This window comes from Eurosta solidaginis, chromosome 4, assembly GCF_040869045.1.
Source record: "Eurosta solidaginis isolate ZX-2024a chromosome 4, ASM4086904v1, whole genome shotgun sequence".
Taxonomy (NCBI): domain Eukaryota; kingdom Metazoa; phylum Arthropoda; class Insecta; order Diptera; family Tephritidae; genus Eurosta; species Eurosta solidaginis.
The window spans coordinates 142,202,200-142,217,980 of record NC_090322.1 but is presented as its reverse complement, the minus strand read 5'-3'; the positions used below and the strand labels follow the sequence as shown (position 1 = coordinate 142,217,980).

The 15,781-nt window shown below is 35.2% G+C and overlaps 1 protein-coding gene across 4 annotated transcripts in view; it reads left to right on the top strand.

Annotated features, from left to right (window-relative positions):
- The window catches only part of Septin4 (septin 4), a 385,838-nt gene extending 372,608 nt beyond the window's left edge, over nt 1-13,230 (top strand). For all 4 annotated transcript variants that reach the window (XM_067783165.1, XM_067783164.1, XM_067783163.1 and 1 more), the window contains exons 2-4: nt 6,823-7,181; nt 7,252-7,352; nt 7,409-13,230. In XM_067783165.1, the coding sequence (XP_067639266.1) occupies nt 6,927-7,181; nt 7,252-7,352; nt 7,409-8,069 (1,017 nt within the window). In that variant the 5' untranslated portion in view covers nt 6,823-6,926 and the 3' untranslated portion in view covers nt 8,070-13,230. The remainder of the gene's footprint in view (nt 1-6,822; nt 7,182-7,251; nt 7,353-7,408) is intronic.
- The last annotated feature ends 2,551 nt before the right edge of the window (nt 13,231-15,781 follow it).

Below are 15,781 nucleotides of genomic sequence, written 5' to 3'. Positions count from 1 at the left end.
ACCTAAAAGATGCAGGAAAACGAAGCAACGAATTTCCGAGAAAGAATGCGAGGGTAATTTCAAGCCAGAGCGCACTACTGTGGGAAAACGTGACTGATTATGAACGATACTGATTATGCAAAGCAAATCCGTCCAGCGCAAGCTCTACGAAGTAGTTCATCGGCCAAACAACAGAGTGTGAAGGAACGAACCAGGGTATTGAGTAGTACGATGAAACACAGGTACCATGAGCACAATAATTCGAAAGGTTTCTTGGCGGGAGATTTGGTACGGTTATACAGCCCTCACCGGCGGAAAGGTGTTCCATCCAAATTTCGGTGAAGTTGGGAAGGACCGTACAAGGTTGTGAAGAAGATCAGTGATACCATCTACCGCATACAAAGCATTGAGAAACCATGGAGTAGAAGAGTGGTACATTTGGCGATGCTGGCAGCGTTTAGATCGAGAGGTTTGTCTGATTGGGACGACCAGACTTGGGTGGAGGGCAGTGTTACGAGTGTTAGCGGGGATGAGGAGTGCTGCCGTCTCTAAGCCGATGATAAGCAGTGACGTGAATGCACATCAATAATTCAATCATTATGTATCTACATAAACGAAACAATAACTGCGTCTACACATATGTACCATGTACGTATACGAGCAGCTGAGAGTCAATGCACAAACACATGCATATATCTGAGATACTCCTATAAATATGCAGTGAGAAAAACTATAAAATTGTGCAATTTTAGTTATAGCTGAGAAGTTTGAGAGCTCATGGATAATGCTAGTAGATTCTAGAATATGCGAACGAGGAAACCAAAGAGAATAAAAGGCGACAGATGTAGAGGCGCTGGAATTCAGTTTGATTTGAGTTGTCAAGCAGTTACGACTAAGACGATATCTAGCGAGCAATAGCAGTATTATTTTAAATAGTGGAGTTTCATTTGAGCTATCAGTTTTGTTATTAAGCTATCCGTTGCACAGTTTGAGTGTTATTGTGAAGTATTTTAATAAAGACCATTTTTCCATTATTCAATATTGGAATTATTTATTCAACAGTTTAGTGATTCGAACTTAGCAGAGGATTGCAAATAAGAGGATTTGCAGCAAATTCGTTACAATATATATACTATATATACCACCATATATATACTATATATACCACCGATCTTTATGATTTTTTCAGACAACAATATATGCTATATACGTAAGCATTTGGTGAAATTTGAAGCTTCGAGCTGTTAAAACGGGGCTAAAATTTGCGAAAATATATATATATATACTATATATATATACTATATATACCACCATATATATACTATATATACCACCGATCTTTATGATTTTTTCAGACAACAATATATGCTATACACGTAAGTATTCGGTGAAATTTGAAGCTTCTAGCTGTTAAAATGGGGCTAAAATTTGCGAAAATATATATATATACTATATATACCACCATATATATACTATATATACCACCGATCTTTATGATTTTTGCAGACAACAATATATGCTATATTCGTAAGCATTTGGTGAAATTTGAAGCTTAGAGCTGTTAAAACGGGGCTAAAATTTGCGAAAATATATATATATACTATATATATATACTATATATACCACCATATATATACTATATATACCACCGATCTTTATGATTTTTTCAGACAACAATATATGCTATATACGTAAGTATTCGGTGAAATTTGAAACTTCTAGCTGTTAAAATGGGGCTAAAATTTGCGAAAATATATATATATATACTATATATATATACTATATATACCACCATATATATACTATATATACCACCGATCTTTATGATTTTTTCAGACAACAATGTATGCTATATACGTAAGCATTTGGTGAAATTTGAAGCTTCGAGCTGTTAAAACGGGGCTAAAATTTGCGAAAATATATATATATATACTATATATATATACTATATATACCACCATATATATACTATATATACCACCGATCTTTATGATTTTTTCAGACAACAATATATGCTATACACGTAAGTATTCGGTGAAATTTGAAGCTTCTAGCTGTTAAAATGGGGCTAAAATTTGCGAGAATATATATATATATACTATATATATATACTATATATACCACCATATATATACTATATATACCACCGATCTTTATGATTTTTGCAGACAACAATATATGCTATATTCGTAAGCATTTGGTGAAATTTGAAGCTTAGAGCTGTTAAAACGGGGCTAAAATTTGCGAAAATATATATATATACTATATATATACCACCATATATATACTATATATACCACCGATCTTTATGATTTTTTCAGACAACAATATATGCTATATACGTAAGTATTCGGTGAAGTTTGAAACTTCTAGCTGTTAAAATGGGCCTAAAATTTGCGAAAATATATATATATATATACTATATATATATACTATATATACCACCATATATATACTATATATACCACCGATCTTTATGATTTTTTCAGACAACAATGTATGCTATATACGTAAGCATTTGGTGAAATTTGAAGCTTCGAGCTGTTAAAACGGGGCTAAAATTTGCGAAAATATATATATATATATATATACTATATATATATACTATATATACCACCATATATATACTATATATACCACCGATCTTTATGATTTTTCAGACAACAATATATGCTATATACGTAAGTATTCGGTGAAATTTGAAGATTTTAGCCGTTAAAGTGGGGCTAAAATTTGCGAAAATATATATATATATACTATATATATATACTATATATACCACCATATATATACTATATATACCACCGATCTTTATGATTTTTTCAGACAACAATATATGCTATATACGTAAGCATTTGGTGAAATTTGAAGCTTCGAGCTGTTAAAACGGGGCTAAAATTTGCGAAAATATATATATATATATACTATATATATATACTATATATACCACCATATATATACTATATATACCACCGATCTTTATGATTTTTCAGACAACAATATATGCTATATACGTAAGTATTCGGTGAAATTTGAAGCTTCTAGCTGTTAAAATGGGGCTAAAATTTGCGAAAATATATGTATATATACTATATATATATACTATATATACCACCATATATATACTATATATACCACCGATCTTTATGATTTTTTCAGACAACAATATATGCTATAACCGTAAGCATTTGGTGAAATTTGAAGCTTCGAGCTGTTAAAACGGGGCTAAAATTTGCGAAAATATATATATATATACTATATATACCACCATATATATACTATATATACCACCGATCTTTATGATTTTTTCAGACAACAATATATGCTATATACGTAAGCATTCGTTGAAATTTGAAGCCTCTAGCTCTTAAAATAGGGCAGTAATTACGAAAAGTTCCTTATCTGAACAATCGGTTGTGTGGGATATATACTATGTATACGACCGATCTCATCAATTTTTTGAGGCAACAATATGTGCAATATACGAAAGTATATGGTGAAGTTTGAAGCTTCAATCTGTTAAATTGGGTAGGATATTACAAAAATCCTCTTTTTCTGAAAAATCGGTTGTATGGAGGATATATGCTATAGTGGTCCGATCCGGTCGGTTCCTACAAATGTCTAATCGGACACCCAAATACACCCGCTCACCAAATTTTATCAAGATATCTCAAAAATCGAGGGACTAGTTTGCATACAAACAGACAGACGGACAGACGGACATGGCTAAATCAATTCAGCTCTTCAACCTGATTATTTCGGTATACTTAATGGTGGGTCTATCTATTTTCCTTTAAGGACTTACAATTTTCGGTTTCGTGACGAAATTAATATACCATTTCATTTTCATGAAAGGTATAAAAAGGAGTAGGCCTTAGTTCTATATGTGGACGCCTTTTCGAGATATCGCCATAAACGTGGACCAGGGTGACTCTAGAATGTGTTTGTACGATATGGGTATCAAATTAAAGGTATTAATGAGGGTTTTAAAAGGGGTGGCCCTTAGTTGTATATGTGAACGCGTTTTCGAGATATCGACCAAAATGTGGACTAGGGTGATCCAGAACATCATTTGTCGGGTACCGCTAATTTATTTATATATGTAATACCACGAACAGTATTCCTTCCAAGATTCCAAGGGCTTTTGATTTCGCCCTGCAAAACTTTTTCATTTTCTTCTACTTAATATGGTAGGTCTCACACCCATTTTACCAAGTTTTTTTCTAAAGTTATATTTTGCGTCAATAGACCAATACAATTACCATGTTTCATCCCTTTTTTCGTATTTGGTATATAATTATGGCATTTTTTTTTATTTTTCGTAATTTTCGATATCGAAAAAGTGGGCGTGGTCATAGTCGGATTTCGGCCATTTTTTACGCCAATACAAAGTGAGTTCAGATAAGTACGTGAACTGAGTTTAGTAAAGTAATATCGATTTTTGCTCAAGTTATCGTGTTAACGGCCGAGCGGAAGGACAGACGGTCGACTGTGTATAAAAACTGGGCGCGGCTTCAACCGATTTCGCCCTTTTCCACAGAAAACAGTTATCGTTAACATAATCTAAGCCTCTACCAAATTTCACAAGGATTGGTAAATTTGTGTTCGAGTTATGTCATTAAAAGTATCCTAGACAAAGTAAATGAAAAGGGCGGAGCCACGCCCATTTTGAAATTTTCTTTTATTTTTGTATTTTGTTGCAACATATCATTACTGGAGTTGAATGTTGACATAATTTACTTATATACTGTAAAGATATTAACTTTTCTTTTAAAATTTGAATTAAAAAAAAAAAATTTTTTAAAAGTGGGCGTGATCGTTCTCCGATTTTGCTAATTTTTATTAAGCACATATATAGTAATAAGGGTAACGTTCCTGCCAAATTTCATCATTATATCTTCAACGACTGCCAAATTACAGCTTGCAAAACGTCTAAATTACCTTCTTTTAAAAGTGGGCGGTGCCACGTCCATGGTCCAAAATTTTACTAGTTTTCTATTCTGCGTCACCTACCAAGTTTCATCGCTTAATCCGTATTTGGTAATGAATTATCGCACTTTTTCGATTTTTCGAAATTTTCGATATCCAAAAAGTGGGCGTGGTTATTGTCCGATATCGTTCATTTTAAATAGCGATCTGAGATGAGTGCCCGTGAACCTACATACCAAATTTCATCAAGATACCTCAAAATTTACTCAAGTTATCGTGTTAACGGACAGACGGACGGACGGACGGACATGGCTCAATCGAATTTTTTTTCGATACTGATGATTTTGATATATGGAAGTCTATATCTATCTCGATTCCTTTATACCTGTACAACCAACCGTTATCCAATCAAAGTTAATATACTCTGTGAGCTCTGCTCAACTGAGTATAAAAATGGCAAAAACCCCCTTATCTGAACGATCGGTTGTATGGGATATATATTATATATGGCTCCGATTGTAATGATTTTTTCATGAAATCTTCTATTATATATTAGAATAAATATCACCAAGTTTAACGTTTTTATATTGGAAACTAAGGGAGAAATGGCTAAAAATCTTTCTATCTGAACGATCGGTTGTATGGGATATATACTATATATAGCTCCGATCAAAATGATTTTTTCAGGATATCTTCTATGATATATTACAATATATATCACCGAGTTTCACGTTTATAATTTCTAAATTGCGGCAGAAATGACCAAAATCGTCTTATCTGGACGATCGGTTGAATGGGAGATATATGTTATAGTGGTCCGATCCTACCGGATCCGACAAACGTCTAATATAATACAAAAATGTATCCTTGCGCCAAATTTCATTGAGATATCTCAAAATTTGAGGGACTAGTTTGCGTTCAAACAAACAGACGGACGGACAGACGGACATGGCTATATCAACTCAGTACGTCGCCCTGATCAATTCGGTATACTTAATGGTGAGTCTATCTTCTATATTTCTCAACGTTACAAACATCGGACCAAAGTTAATATACCATTTCATGTTCATGAAATCAGAGCTGCTTCATCTTTAAAGGTTTCCGCTAAGAGAAAATCCACTGAACTTGCATTTCGAATTCTCATTTCATATTGGCGCCACTCTATATAGCAAGTTTTATGATTTTGACTATTTTCGTGTTCAGGAATTTTGTCGTGTGACCTCTTCCAACCTTTTACTTTAGAATAGAAGATTTTGTCAAAACTGATCGGGTATTTTCGGAAATTTTGCTGAAAAGCCGGCATGGAAAACAAAGAAGCGCTTCTTTTGTTGCAATCCAAACGAGCCAATCACGGTTTACCCTTTCTCCGTTTTTTTTAGAGTAGTATGGAGTATGATTTGAAGTCGTTGGGAAGTCGAAATAAAATGTGATTTTAAGTTAGTTGAAATTTTTGACAGATAGCGCTTATAAAATTGTGTCAAAAACGTTTATCTAACTTAAAATCATCGCTCTTCGCGGCCCTGAAAGTATTTAAAAACAGAATACATACATACTTTCGAAAATACTTTGAAATCGAAAGCTTACATTTTGGTATTATTAAGCGCTGTACGCAGATCAAAAAACATTCACGAAAAATTTTGCATTTTTCTTGAGCATGAAAATAGCAGTAGGCACAAAATTTTGGCATATCACGATGCATGGCAATTTATACATGAATACCGCTTTTATAAAAATAAAACAAAATTTATGAAACTTTTTGATACCATTTCCCCCCCTACTATGGATTCAAATGTAGTTCCCGATACTTTACTCAGCAGACACTAATATTCAAAAAAATTTACTGTTAATTTTTAACCACTAATTAAATAAGCTTAAATTACCAAATTAATTAACTTTTAAATCTTTTCATTGCAGCAAAAACACCATCATTCGACAAAGATCGTGATTATATCGGCTTTGCTACACTACCCGAGCAAGTACATCGGAAATCGGTCAAGCGTGGATTTGAGTTCACGCTCATGGTTGTCGGTGAATCTGGACTGGGCAAGTCGACACTGATCAATAGTCTATTTCTGGGTGATCTCTACAAAAATCGAGTTATACCAAATGTTGAAGAGCGATTGGAGAAAACAACGCGCATCGAAAAGAAAACAATGGATATTGAGGAGCGGGGAGTACGTTTGCGGCTAACTGTAGTAGATACACCGGGCTTTGGGGATGGTATCAATTGTGAGGATAGTTGGCGTGTTTGTACAGCATACATTGATGAACAGGTGAGTTAAATCAAGACTGTGAATACATAAAAGACGACACTTACTATTTATTTTTATATAACTTTTTTAGTTTCGTCAATATTTTACGGACGAGAGTGGATTGAATCGTCGCAATATACAGGATAATCGGGTGCATTGTTGTCTGTATTTTGTACCACCGTGGGGTCATAGGTTAGTGTTTACTTTTTTAGTTTGCTATTATACTAACTAATATATTTTGCTTATAGTCTAAGACAAATGGATTTGGATCTCATTAGGCGCCTCCATCGCAAAGTCAACATAGTGCTGGTCATTGCTAAAGCGGATTGTTTAACTAAAACTGAAGTGCGCAAGCTCAAAGAGCGCATACTGCAAGATTTAGAAAATAACAAAATACTGTTATATCAATTTCCTGAGTGTGATTCCGATGAAGATGACGATTTCAAGCAACAAGATCGCGAACTAAAAGCATCCATACCATTCGCTGTTGTCGGCAGTAATACGATACTCGAAATAGCTGGTAAAAAGGTGCGTGGACGACAATATCCTTGGGGCATTGTCGATGTTGAAGATCCCGAACATAGCGATTTTCATAAGTTACGCACATTTCTCATCTCGACACACATGCAAGATTTGAAAGACACCACACAAGATGTGCACTATGAGAATTTCCGTGCGCAGTGTATTTCACAAATATCGCAACATGCCCTCCGAGAGCGTGGCAAATTGAAACGAGATTCCATTAGTTCGACAAATGGTTTCGATGCAGCCATTACGGAAACCGATCGCTTGCTTTTGCAGAAGGATGAAGAAATTAGACGCATGCAAGATATGCTAACACAAATGCAGGAGAAGCTCAAACAGACACATTTAATGGAAATGAAGAAGAATGATGTTATCGATGTTTAAGGACGGCGGTGCATAAGACCCAAAATTAATTGTATTTTTAGTGAAAAACTAAATATTTGTAGCAGGAACATTTCAAATTTAAAAATATTAATCCTTTTGAGCTACACCGAAAGCTTCTTTGCAAGTTTTGCGCACAATTGGAAAATATTTAATAGATATATATTCGCTAAGTAGCCTATACCAGTTTCAAATTGACACATACATCAAAAAAAAAGGTGTATATTACTCGTAAAATTATTCGGCAGTCAACGAAGACGAAATATTTCGAGTCATTTCTAAAAAATCCCTAAAATTACTAGAGGTGTAAAACTATCGATATTCTTCTTGGTAATATTATCGATATTTTTCATAAAAACTACCAATACTCAATACCAGCTAAGGCGTAAGGGTAACGAACTACCCAGCGAGCAGGTCATATATAATAAGCGTCGCAAATTTCGATGGCCATATTAATCATTTACACTGACGTACATAAACAGAAGTAATCCGTATATTTACCTAAACGCACAGACGGACTTATTTTCATAAGTTTTGCAAAGCTTTCAACGAGTATGATACGAGTTCTTTCCCTCGATACTTGTTTAATTTCGATTACTTTCCTCGATCCCTCTAAATGAGTACAGGTATTGAGCAAAAGGGGGTATCGGAATAGCACTAGAAAGTACAGTCATGGTTGCTTGAAATTTTGTTTGCTACTGATATATTTGTGGTATTTCTCTGCAGTGTTATTTCCACATTTTTGCATGTGGGAGAGTTCCTACCCCTGTTCAAGGTAGTTGGCAGAATTTTATATTGGAATTATTTAATAGCTAGCAGACGCCGCAGACGTTGTTCCGCCCTAACTTTGGTCTATCTGCAGAAGTTTGAAGAGTTTTTACCTCTTACTCTCCTTCCCCCTTTTCCGTATCTTTTATTAACTCCTCCCTCCACCTTTTTCCTTCTGCCTCACTTCTTTTCCACTACTTCTATCCCTATATCTCTATTTTCGTCAAACGATATCACTTTTCTCTAGCTCTTCTTATTCTTCTCTATCATGGGAATATCCCGTCCTAGTTCCTGTTCTAGTCCCAGAGCAAAAAATAGAATTTTTGTCTGCATTTCAGATGCTCCATAAAATTGCATGGTAACCAGGACGCAAGTGACTTGCGTCTCTCTTGGTAGTCTGCTTTCTTCTTCTGTAAAGGTTTGAAAGTGTATATTGATAACGTGGGTTATCGGCCGCGATCTAAAAAACGTATCTGCTGACTCAATGTGGTTTAGTCTGAGGCCTTCCTTATGCGTATCTGGATCAAACGGCTGAGTGGGTATTTGCCAGATTTTATCATAGTGCTTACGGAGATGCTATACCTTTTCGAGGCGCGGATAGATCAAGCAGTTGTTAGCTGGGATATCTTGGTTTGTGAAAATTCAGCAAATACTATCTATTCAGCATTTCATTATCATCTCTTTTGTCCCGTTATGCCGGTGCTATTCAGGGTCATAAGAAGATACAATGTGGCAATTCTGAGTGCAGTATTTCCGCAGGCCACAACGCGTAGCCTTTTAACTTGTTGGCAGCTTGTACTTTAGATACAACTTTGAAAGGCAGTGCTGTTGTGCTAGTTGCTCCACCTGTCTCACCGAAGGCCATGGGTTACAGTCCCGACATAAAAAATTTAGAAAAAGTGTATTTCTAGCATGAAAATTAATCTGTCTTGCAGCTGCAGTTCGGAGTCGGCATAAAAGAAGTAGCCATGTTAAATAAACAAAGAATAATAAACCGCCTGTTCTTTCAAATGCTTCTCCAGTTTTCAAATCGCCTGCTAATTGAAATATCACCTTATCTCGGATTCTGCTTCATAAACTTTCTAACATAGAAAACTTTTGAAAAACGTTATATTTCATTCCACTAAGCAGTCAAAATGTTGAATGAACAGTTATGTGTTGCCACTATTAAATCGCGCAGAGCTGGGGAAACTAATTTATCGTACAAGTAGCTTGGGTATTTGTAAATAAAAAGACGATAAAGAAAAATTCAATTTCTGGCTTTCAGGTAATTGGAAATTGCACAGTCCAACAAACGCGATCTCCAACCGGATATGCTAGATACATTTTGTGTGCAGTCTGGGAACTCAACTTGCTGTACACTAGCTCAGAGTAGCAAATCATCGACATAATAAATTGTATGGCAAGCATTCTCCTAACGTTGGTGGGTGTAAAGGTTGCAAACATGAGCAGGTTCCTCAGAACATTATACACCTTACTAAGAACAGAATTCACATGATCATCGCAAGTCAAAGTTGTGTTGATAATGAAACCAAGACTAGTTACTTTTGGTACTACTTTTAGGATTTTTTCGGCAAAGTACACAGTTGGTATATTTTGGAAATCTATTCTCTTTCTATATGCAACTACAGGCAGCACATACCATTTATCACTATTTAGACATAAGTCTTTTTCAACGCCCATTGAATATCGAGCATATATAACCAGTTGCCTCATGATCCCGGATAGATAAAGCTGGGTATCATCAGCATATAGTTGAGCCATGGTAGCACTGAAAAAAAATATATGTACATATGTGTGCACATAAAAGATTTCGCCATATTAAAAAGCAAAATACGGAAAGAGTATACAACTTGAAGAAAATGTAAGGAAAATAAATAGTTTGTTTACGTGCGAGGCTATTTAAATGTTAATAATTCTATCACTATCTTCAATTTTTGTGTACGTTCCTTCTTATTTTAAACAAACGGATGTTTTATATTAATGCTGCCCGTTCTCAAATCGTTCCAATGAAATTTGATCGTGAGCCAGAGCTCGATAACTCAATGGAACGCTCCTAACATCACAATATCGATAAAAATATCGCAAGAAGGTAGATAGCACATGATTAATGGCCATATTTTGTATGACGCCGTGACACTTTGCGTCGAAGTCACTCACATTAAAATTCACAGCTAAATACATATATTATCCCAATGACTTCACAAAGGCACTCATGTTTACTTTCACTCACTCAAGTGGATAAATGCTGTAATATTAAGTTTGGTTCAGACTAATTGCGTTATACATAATTTTCTCTTAATTTGGAATGCAAAGTCACTTAACAAGTTTTATGATCATGTCATTATAGACAATATAACCAGAGTTTATATGAATGGTGTTCTTAGATCCTTTCTTTTTCATAAGAGGAGCAATTATTTCCCCGAATTAGTGAGAAATAATTTAATGATTCGTGGGAAAAAGCATTTTTAACGATAGATTTCTTCTTCCAACTGGATAATCCACTATGATAGCGTAACCTAAAATTCTATTTGCCATCGTTTACATATCTTTTGTAAAGTTAGCGAAAAACTATCGCTGCCACATTAAAGGTGCAACTGTTCAGCCACGCCGAACTATTTCCGGGATTTCGGTTATCGTTGGAAGCAATGGCTTTGCGAATTTTCAAAAAGCATTACAAACCTTGTTAGATATGGATGCAAAACAAATATCGATAGTTTACCACCTCAAACAATTATTGGAATATATCTATAGAAAAAAAACAACAATTGGCAAAAAAAAAAAATCATTACATAAAACTAAAATGTTTTGAAAATAACGAAACAATCGTTCCAGGTCCACCATTTAAAAAACCAAAACTAAAATATTGATGCATTCATGTGCGAGACATAGATACATATATAGAGACGCGAAATATGTGTACAATAAAGGTATTCATAACAGGCATTAAGAAGTTTAGATTATTTATCTAATTTAGGTACCATATATAACATATAACTACTTGCTAATCGATTGCATATTAATTAGGAGCGATAATATTCTGCATTGTATGAGGTAAAAGGTATTGCAAAATCAGATACACAATGAATAAATAAAAATACTACTTTTTCATTTTAAAATATCAATATCGATCAAGTTTATAAAATAACATACAATATGTGCAAAAAAAATTACGGTGTAAATAGGAATGTGCAATTATTCGATTATAAAAAATGAATATATCCTTCAAGATCTAATGGGAAAAGGGTATCACTTTCCAGGTATTTTTTGGTGTCTCACAGTATAATCTGTCGAGACGAAACCAGCTAAAATATTTCAATTTTTTGCCTGAATTAGAACCATCTTAAAATGGTAGTTGATACATCCAATACAGATACATAATTATGAAGTCGTTCGGATCCATTGAAGGAGGGGATAAAATCGTAGTACCAACATGTCGAAGTTAGGTCTGAGTTGGCGACCAATGAAATAGTACTAACAATAGAAGAAGTTTAAACTGTATGTTTTTCCACTAGTTCGGAACTATCGAAATAGTACCATTGGAATACTTAGCTCTACACTCAAAATTTGTTAACACCGCCATAGCCATGTTAGAGTTCTCAGTTAAAATCATGTAGTGGAACAAGTAGTGGTTCCGAATGCACTAGAAGCGCTCAAATTTTGGACACGAGATTTTCTGTTCAGGATATATGTTGTTGTATGATCCTTAGATACACAACGGACAGTACCCATTAAATAAACACTTTGTTGATTCACTTGAGATAGGATTTGCTTTCCAATTAATAATCGAAAATTACCCTTACCTAAAGAAATAATATTTTCAAACAAACAAAAAAAAAATTCAATAAAACTAAATAGTCTAAGCGAAATGCATAATTTTTATTTGAAAATAAATATAAGATATTTACAAAAAACCAACGTCAAACATACCAAAGCAGTGTTTTATTTATAAATAAAATAAAGAAAATTATTAAAACTTTAATTATTCATCAACGGTGTTGCGAGAGCAAATTGAAACCCAGCAAACAATTGTATTATAGTACGAGTACTTGTACTTTTAAGTGCAAGAAGACCTTGATATACATAATACTTAAGAAATATAAATTAAAGAAAAATATAAAACAATTAATTAGTTTATTAACAAAATTTTAGTTAAGAACGTTACTCGCTCATAGTTCAATTAGAATCTTAATGCATTAACTTGTTTTTGTATGAATAAGTTTACCAGAAGACACTTAATAAAATGTTAACAGATGTGCTCTGTACAAACTTCAGCTCGTGGAATTGGCGAATGGAAGCTTGACTAATTATTGAATTTCACATTAGGTAAACTCTTAATTATTAAAAACTATATTCTCCTGTCTACTTTGTAAAATTTTGTATAATATGAAATGATATATATGTGGGGATTCTTACCTTTGCTACCCCTGTTTCTCCGTATTCCAATTAAAGTTTAGCACTTTTGATTTAACAATATAGGTAAGTTTAATAGATTTAAGGTTTTAGTTTAGTTTAAATTACATTTGCAATAAAGTTAAATTTAGGTCATTCGCAGTAACATAAGTAATTACATTAGGTATTAAAAGCACAAAGACACAGAAAACCGGCGCGGTAGTGGAGCGTTTCACTTTCGATGTTAATGGTAGCGGATCTTGTAAAAAACTAACTATTCAAATGTTCTGTTGGCTTTGCGGCGACGCGAAAGGGTTGCGCAAGTGGTCAACCAGTGCTGATATTATTGGCACGTATGCAAATGTTGCCAGATATTGATAGCAAAGCGCGACACAAAGATGTCGCCTACATATGACCGTACAGTCGCTGCAGCTAATATTATCCTACAAACTCGGCTATCCTGACTATCGTTCGTCCTCGGACGATGGCTCCCATCTCTTCATCTGCTCAGCCACTGTTGAAGTAGACCTCGGACCCTCATGTTCGCCTACCTTGGTCACTTCATATCTACCGTGACGTAAAACTCTGGTCACCTTATAAGGACCTAAAAACTTTGGTCTCAATTTAAGTCCTGTTCCGAACTGTGTTCGTTTAATAGCTACTAGGTCATCAATGCGGTACTTTGTATCTGCGCACCTCTTCGAATTAAATGTTTTCCGATTTTCGGCCTGAATCTTCTCAATATTCTCTTTGGCTTTCTTACGTATACTTTCCCTCTCATCCTCAAACTGCTTAGTGGCGTCTTCCTTCAACATCTCCTGCAAATCTGTAATAGCCTGCATGCGCATATCAACCCCTGTTAATAGCTTAAATGGAGAAACCTTCGTACTCCTTGGCGCTGTATTATTTATTGTTTTCTGCACGTTGTCTACATACTTGTACCAAGAGCTCGGACTATCACCACAACTTTTGGCTAGCATTGGTACTACCACTTTATGCATCCGTTCTACTTGACCGTTTCCTCTTGGAACCCCAGTAGCTATGAGAAGATGCTGTATATTTTCTTCTTCACAGTATCTTTTAAATGCATTAGACGTGAACGCTGCTCCCCTGTCCGAAATAATACGCCTAGGGTTACCAAATACTGCTGCCTGTTTTTTCAACTTATCAAGGACCTCGTCGGTTCCCGTTGTTCTTGTTGGGTAAAGCCATACAAACTTGGAGAAACCATCTACAATTACGAGTATGTAAGTATAACGCTTGTTTGTTGCCTCCATCGGCCCGACATGATCTATATGGTAAGTTTCCAACGGTACGTCCTCTTTCTGAATTGGTGAAAGAAATCCTTCTTTCTTACCTTTTTTGCTCTCTGATACTATACATTCTATGCAACTCTTTACAAGTTTTACAACTTTAGGAGCTAGATTTGGAATATAAAAATTCTTCTCTACTGCCTCTTGGGTACGCTTGGCTGCAAAATGACCCTGCTTATGCGCTAGTCTGACTATTTCATCTTCCATAGAGCTCGGTACCACAACAAGTTCCTTGGTTGGATCCTTAAATAATACCCCCTGTTTTAGATAAAAATCTTCGTACTCCTCTCGTCCTGCGACCTTATGCACTGCCCTAACCCAGTCGTCACTTAACTGTGCCTGCCTTAGCCGATGTTGCAATGAGTCTTCCAACATTAGACAGGAAACCCTGCTTAATGCGTCCACGTGACGCATTTTGCTACCTGCTCTATGCTCAATTTCGTACTCGAAATCCTGCAAAAATAATGCCCACCGCGAAATCCTTGCAGGTACTTCCTTCTTATCCATTGTCATAGCAAACGCGTTGCAGTCTGTGATAATTCTGAATTTCATACCCAACAGGTACACTCGCCATTTTTTCAAAGCCTCTACAATAGCTAGAACCTCAAGCTCGTAAGAATGATAACGCTCTTCTGCTGGCTTTGTTTTTCGGCTCATGTACTGTATGGGATGAAACTCTTGATCGTCGCTGCATTTTTGCAATAGCACCGCACCGTAGCCGTATTTGGATGCATCTGCGTGAACTTCAGTCTGAGATTTTGGATTGTAAAAGTTAAGAACAGGTGCGTTAACTAATGCCATCTTTAGTTGCTGGAATGCTACAATCTCTAGTTCCCCCAAAAAAAATTTTTTATCCTGCCTAAGGATATCTGATAATGGCTTAGCTATTATTGCATAACCAGCAATAAACCGTCTAAAATAAGAAGTTAGTCCCAAAAATCGTTGAACGGACTTACGATCGTGAGGTAATGGGAAGTTATCTGCGGCACGTGTTTTCTCTACCGAAGGTTTGATAGTGCCGTTCTCTATAACATAACCCAAAAATTCCACCTTTTCCTGTAGAAACTGACACTTCTTCCACTTTATTTGTAAGTTATATTCTTCAGCTCTTTTTAATACCCTTGCCAATTTCTCTATACCCTCGTCTATATTTTTTGAAGGAATGATTATATCATCCATATATGTGATTAATGTACCATCTTGAACCAAATCCCTCAGAACTGCAAAGATGTACCGCGAAAA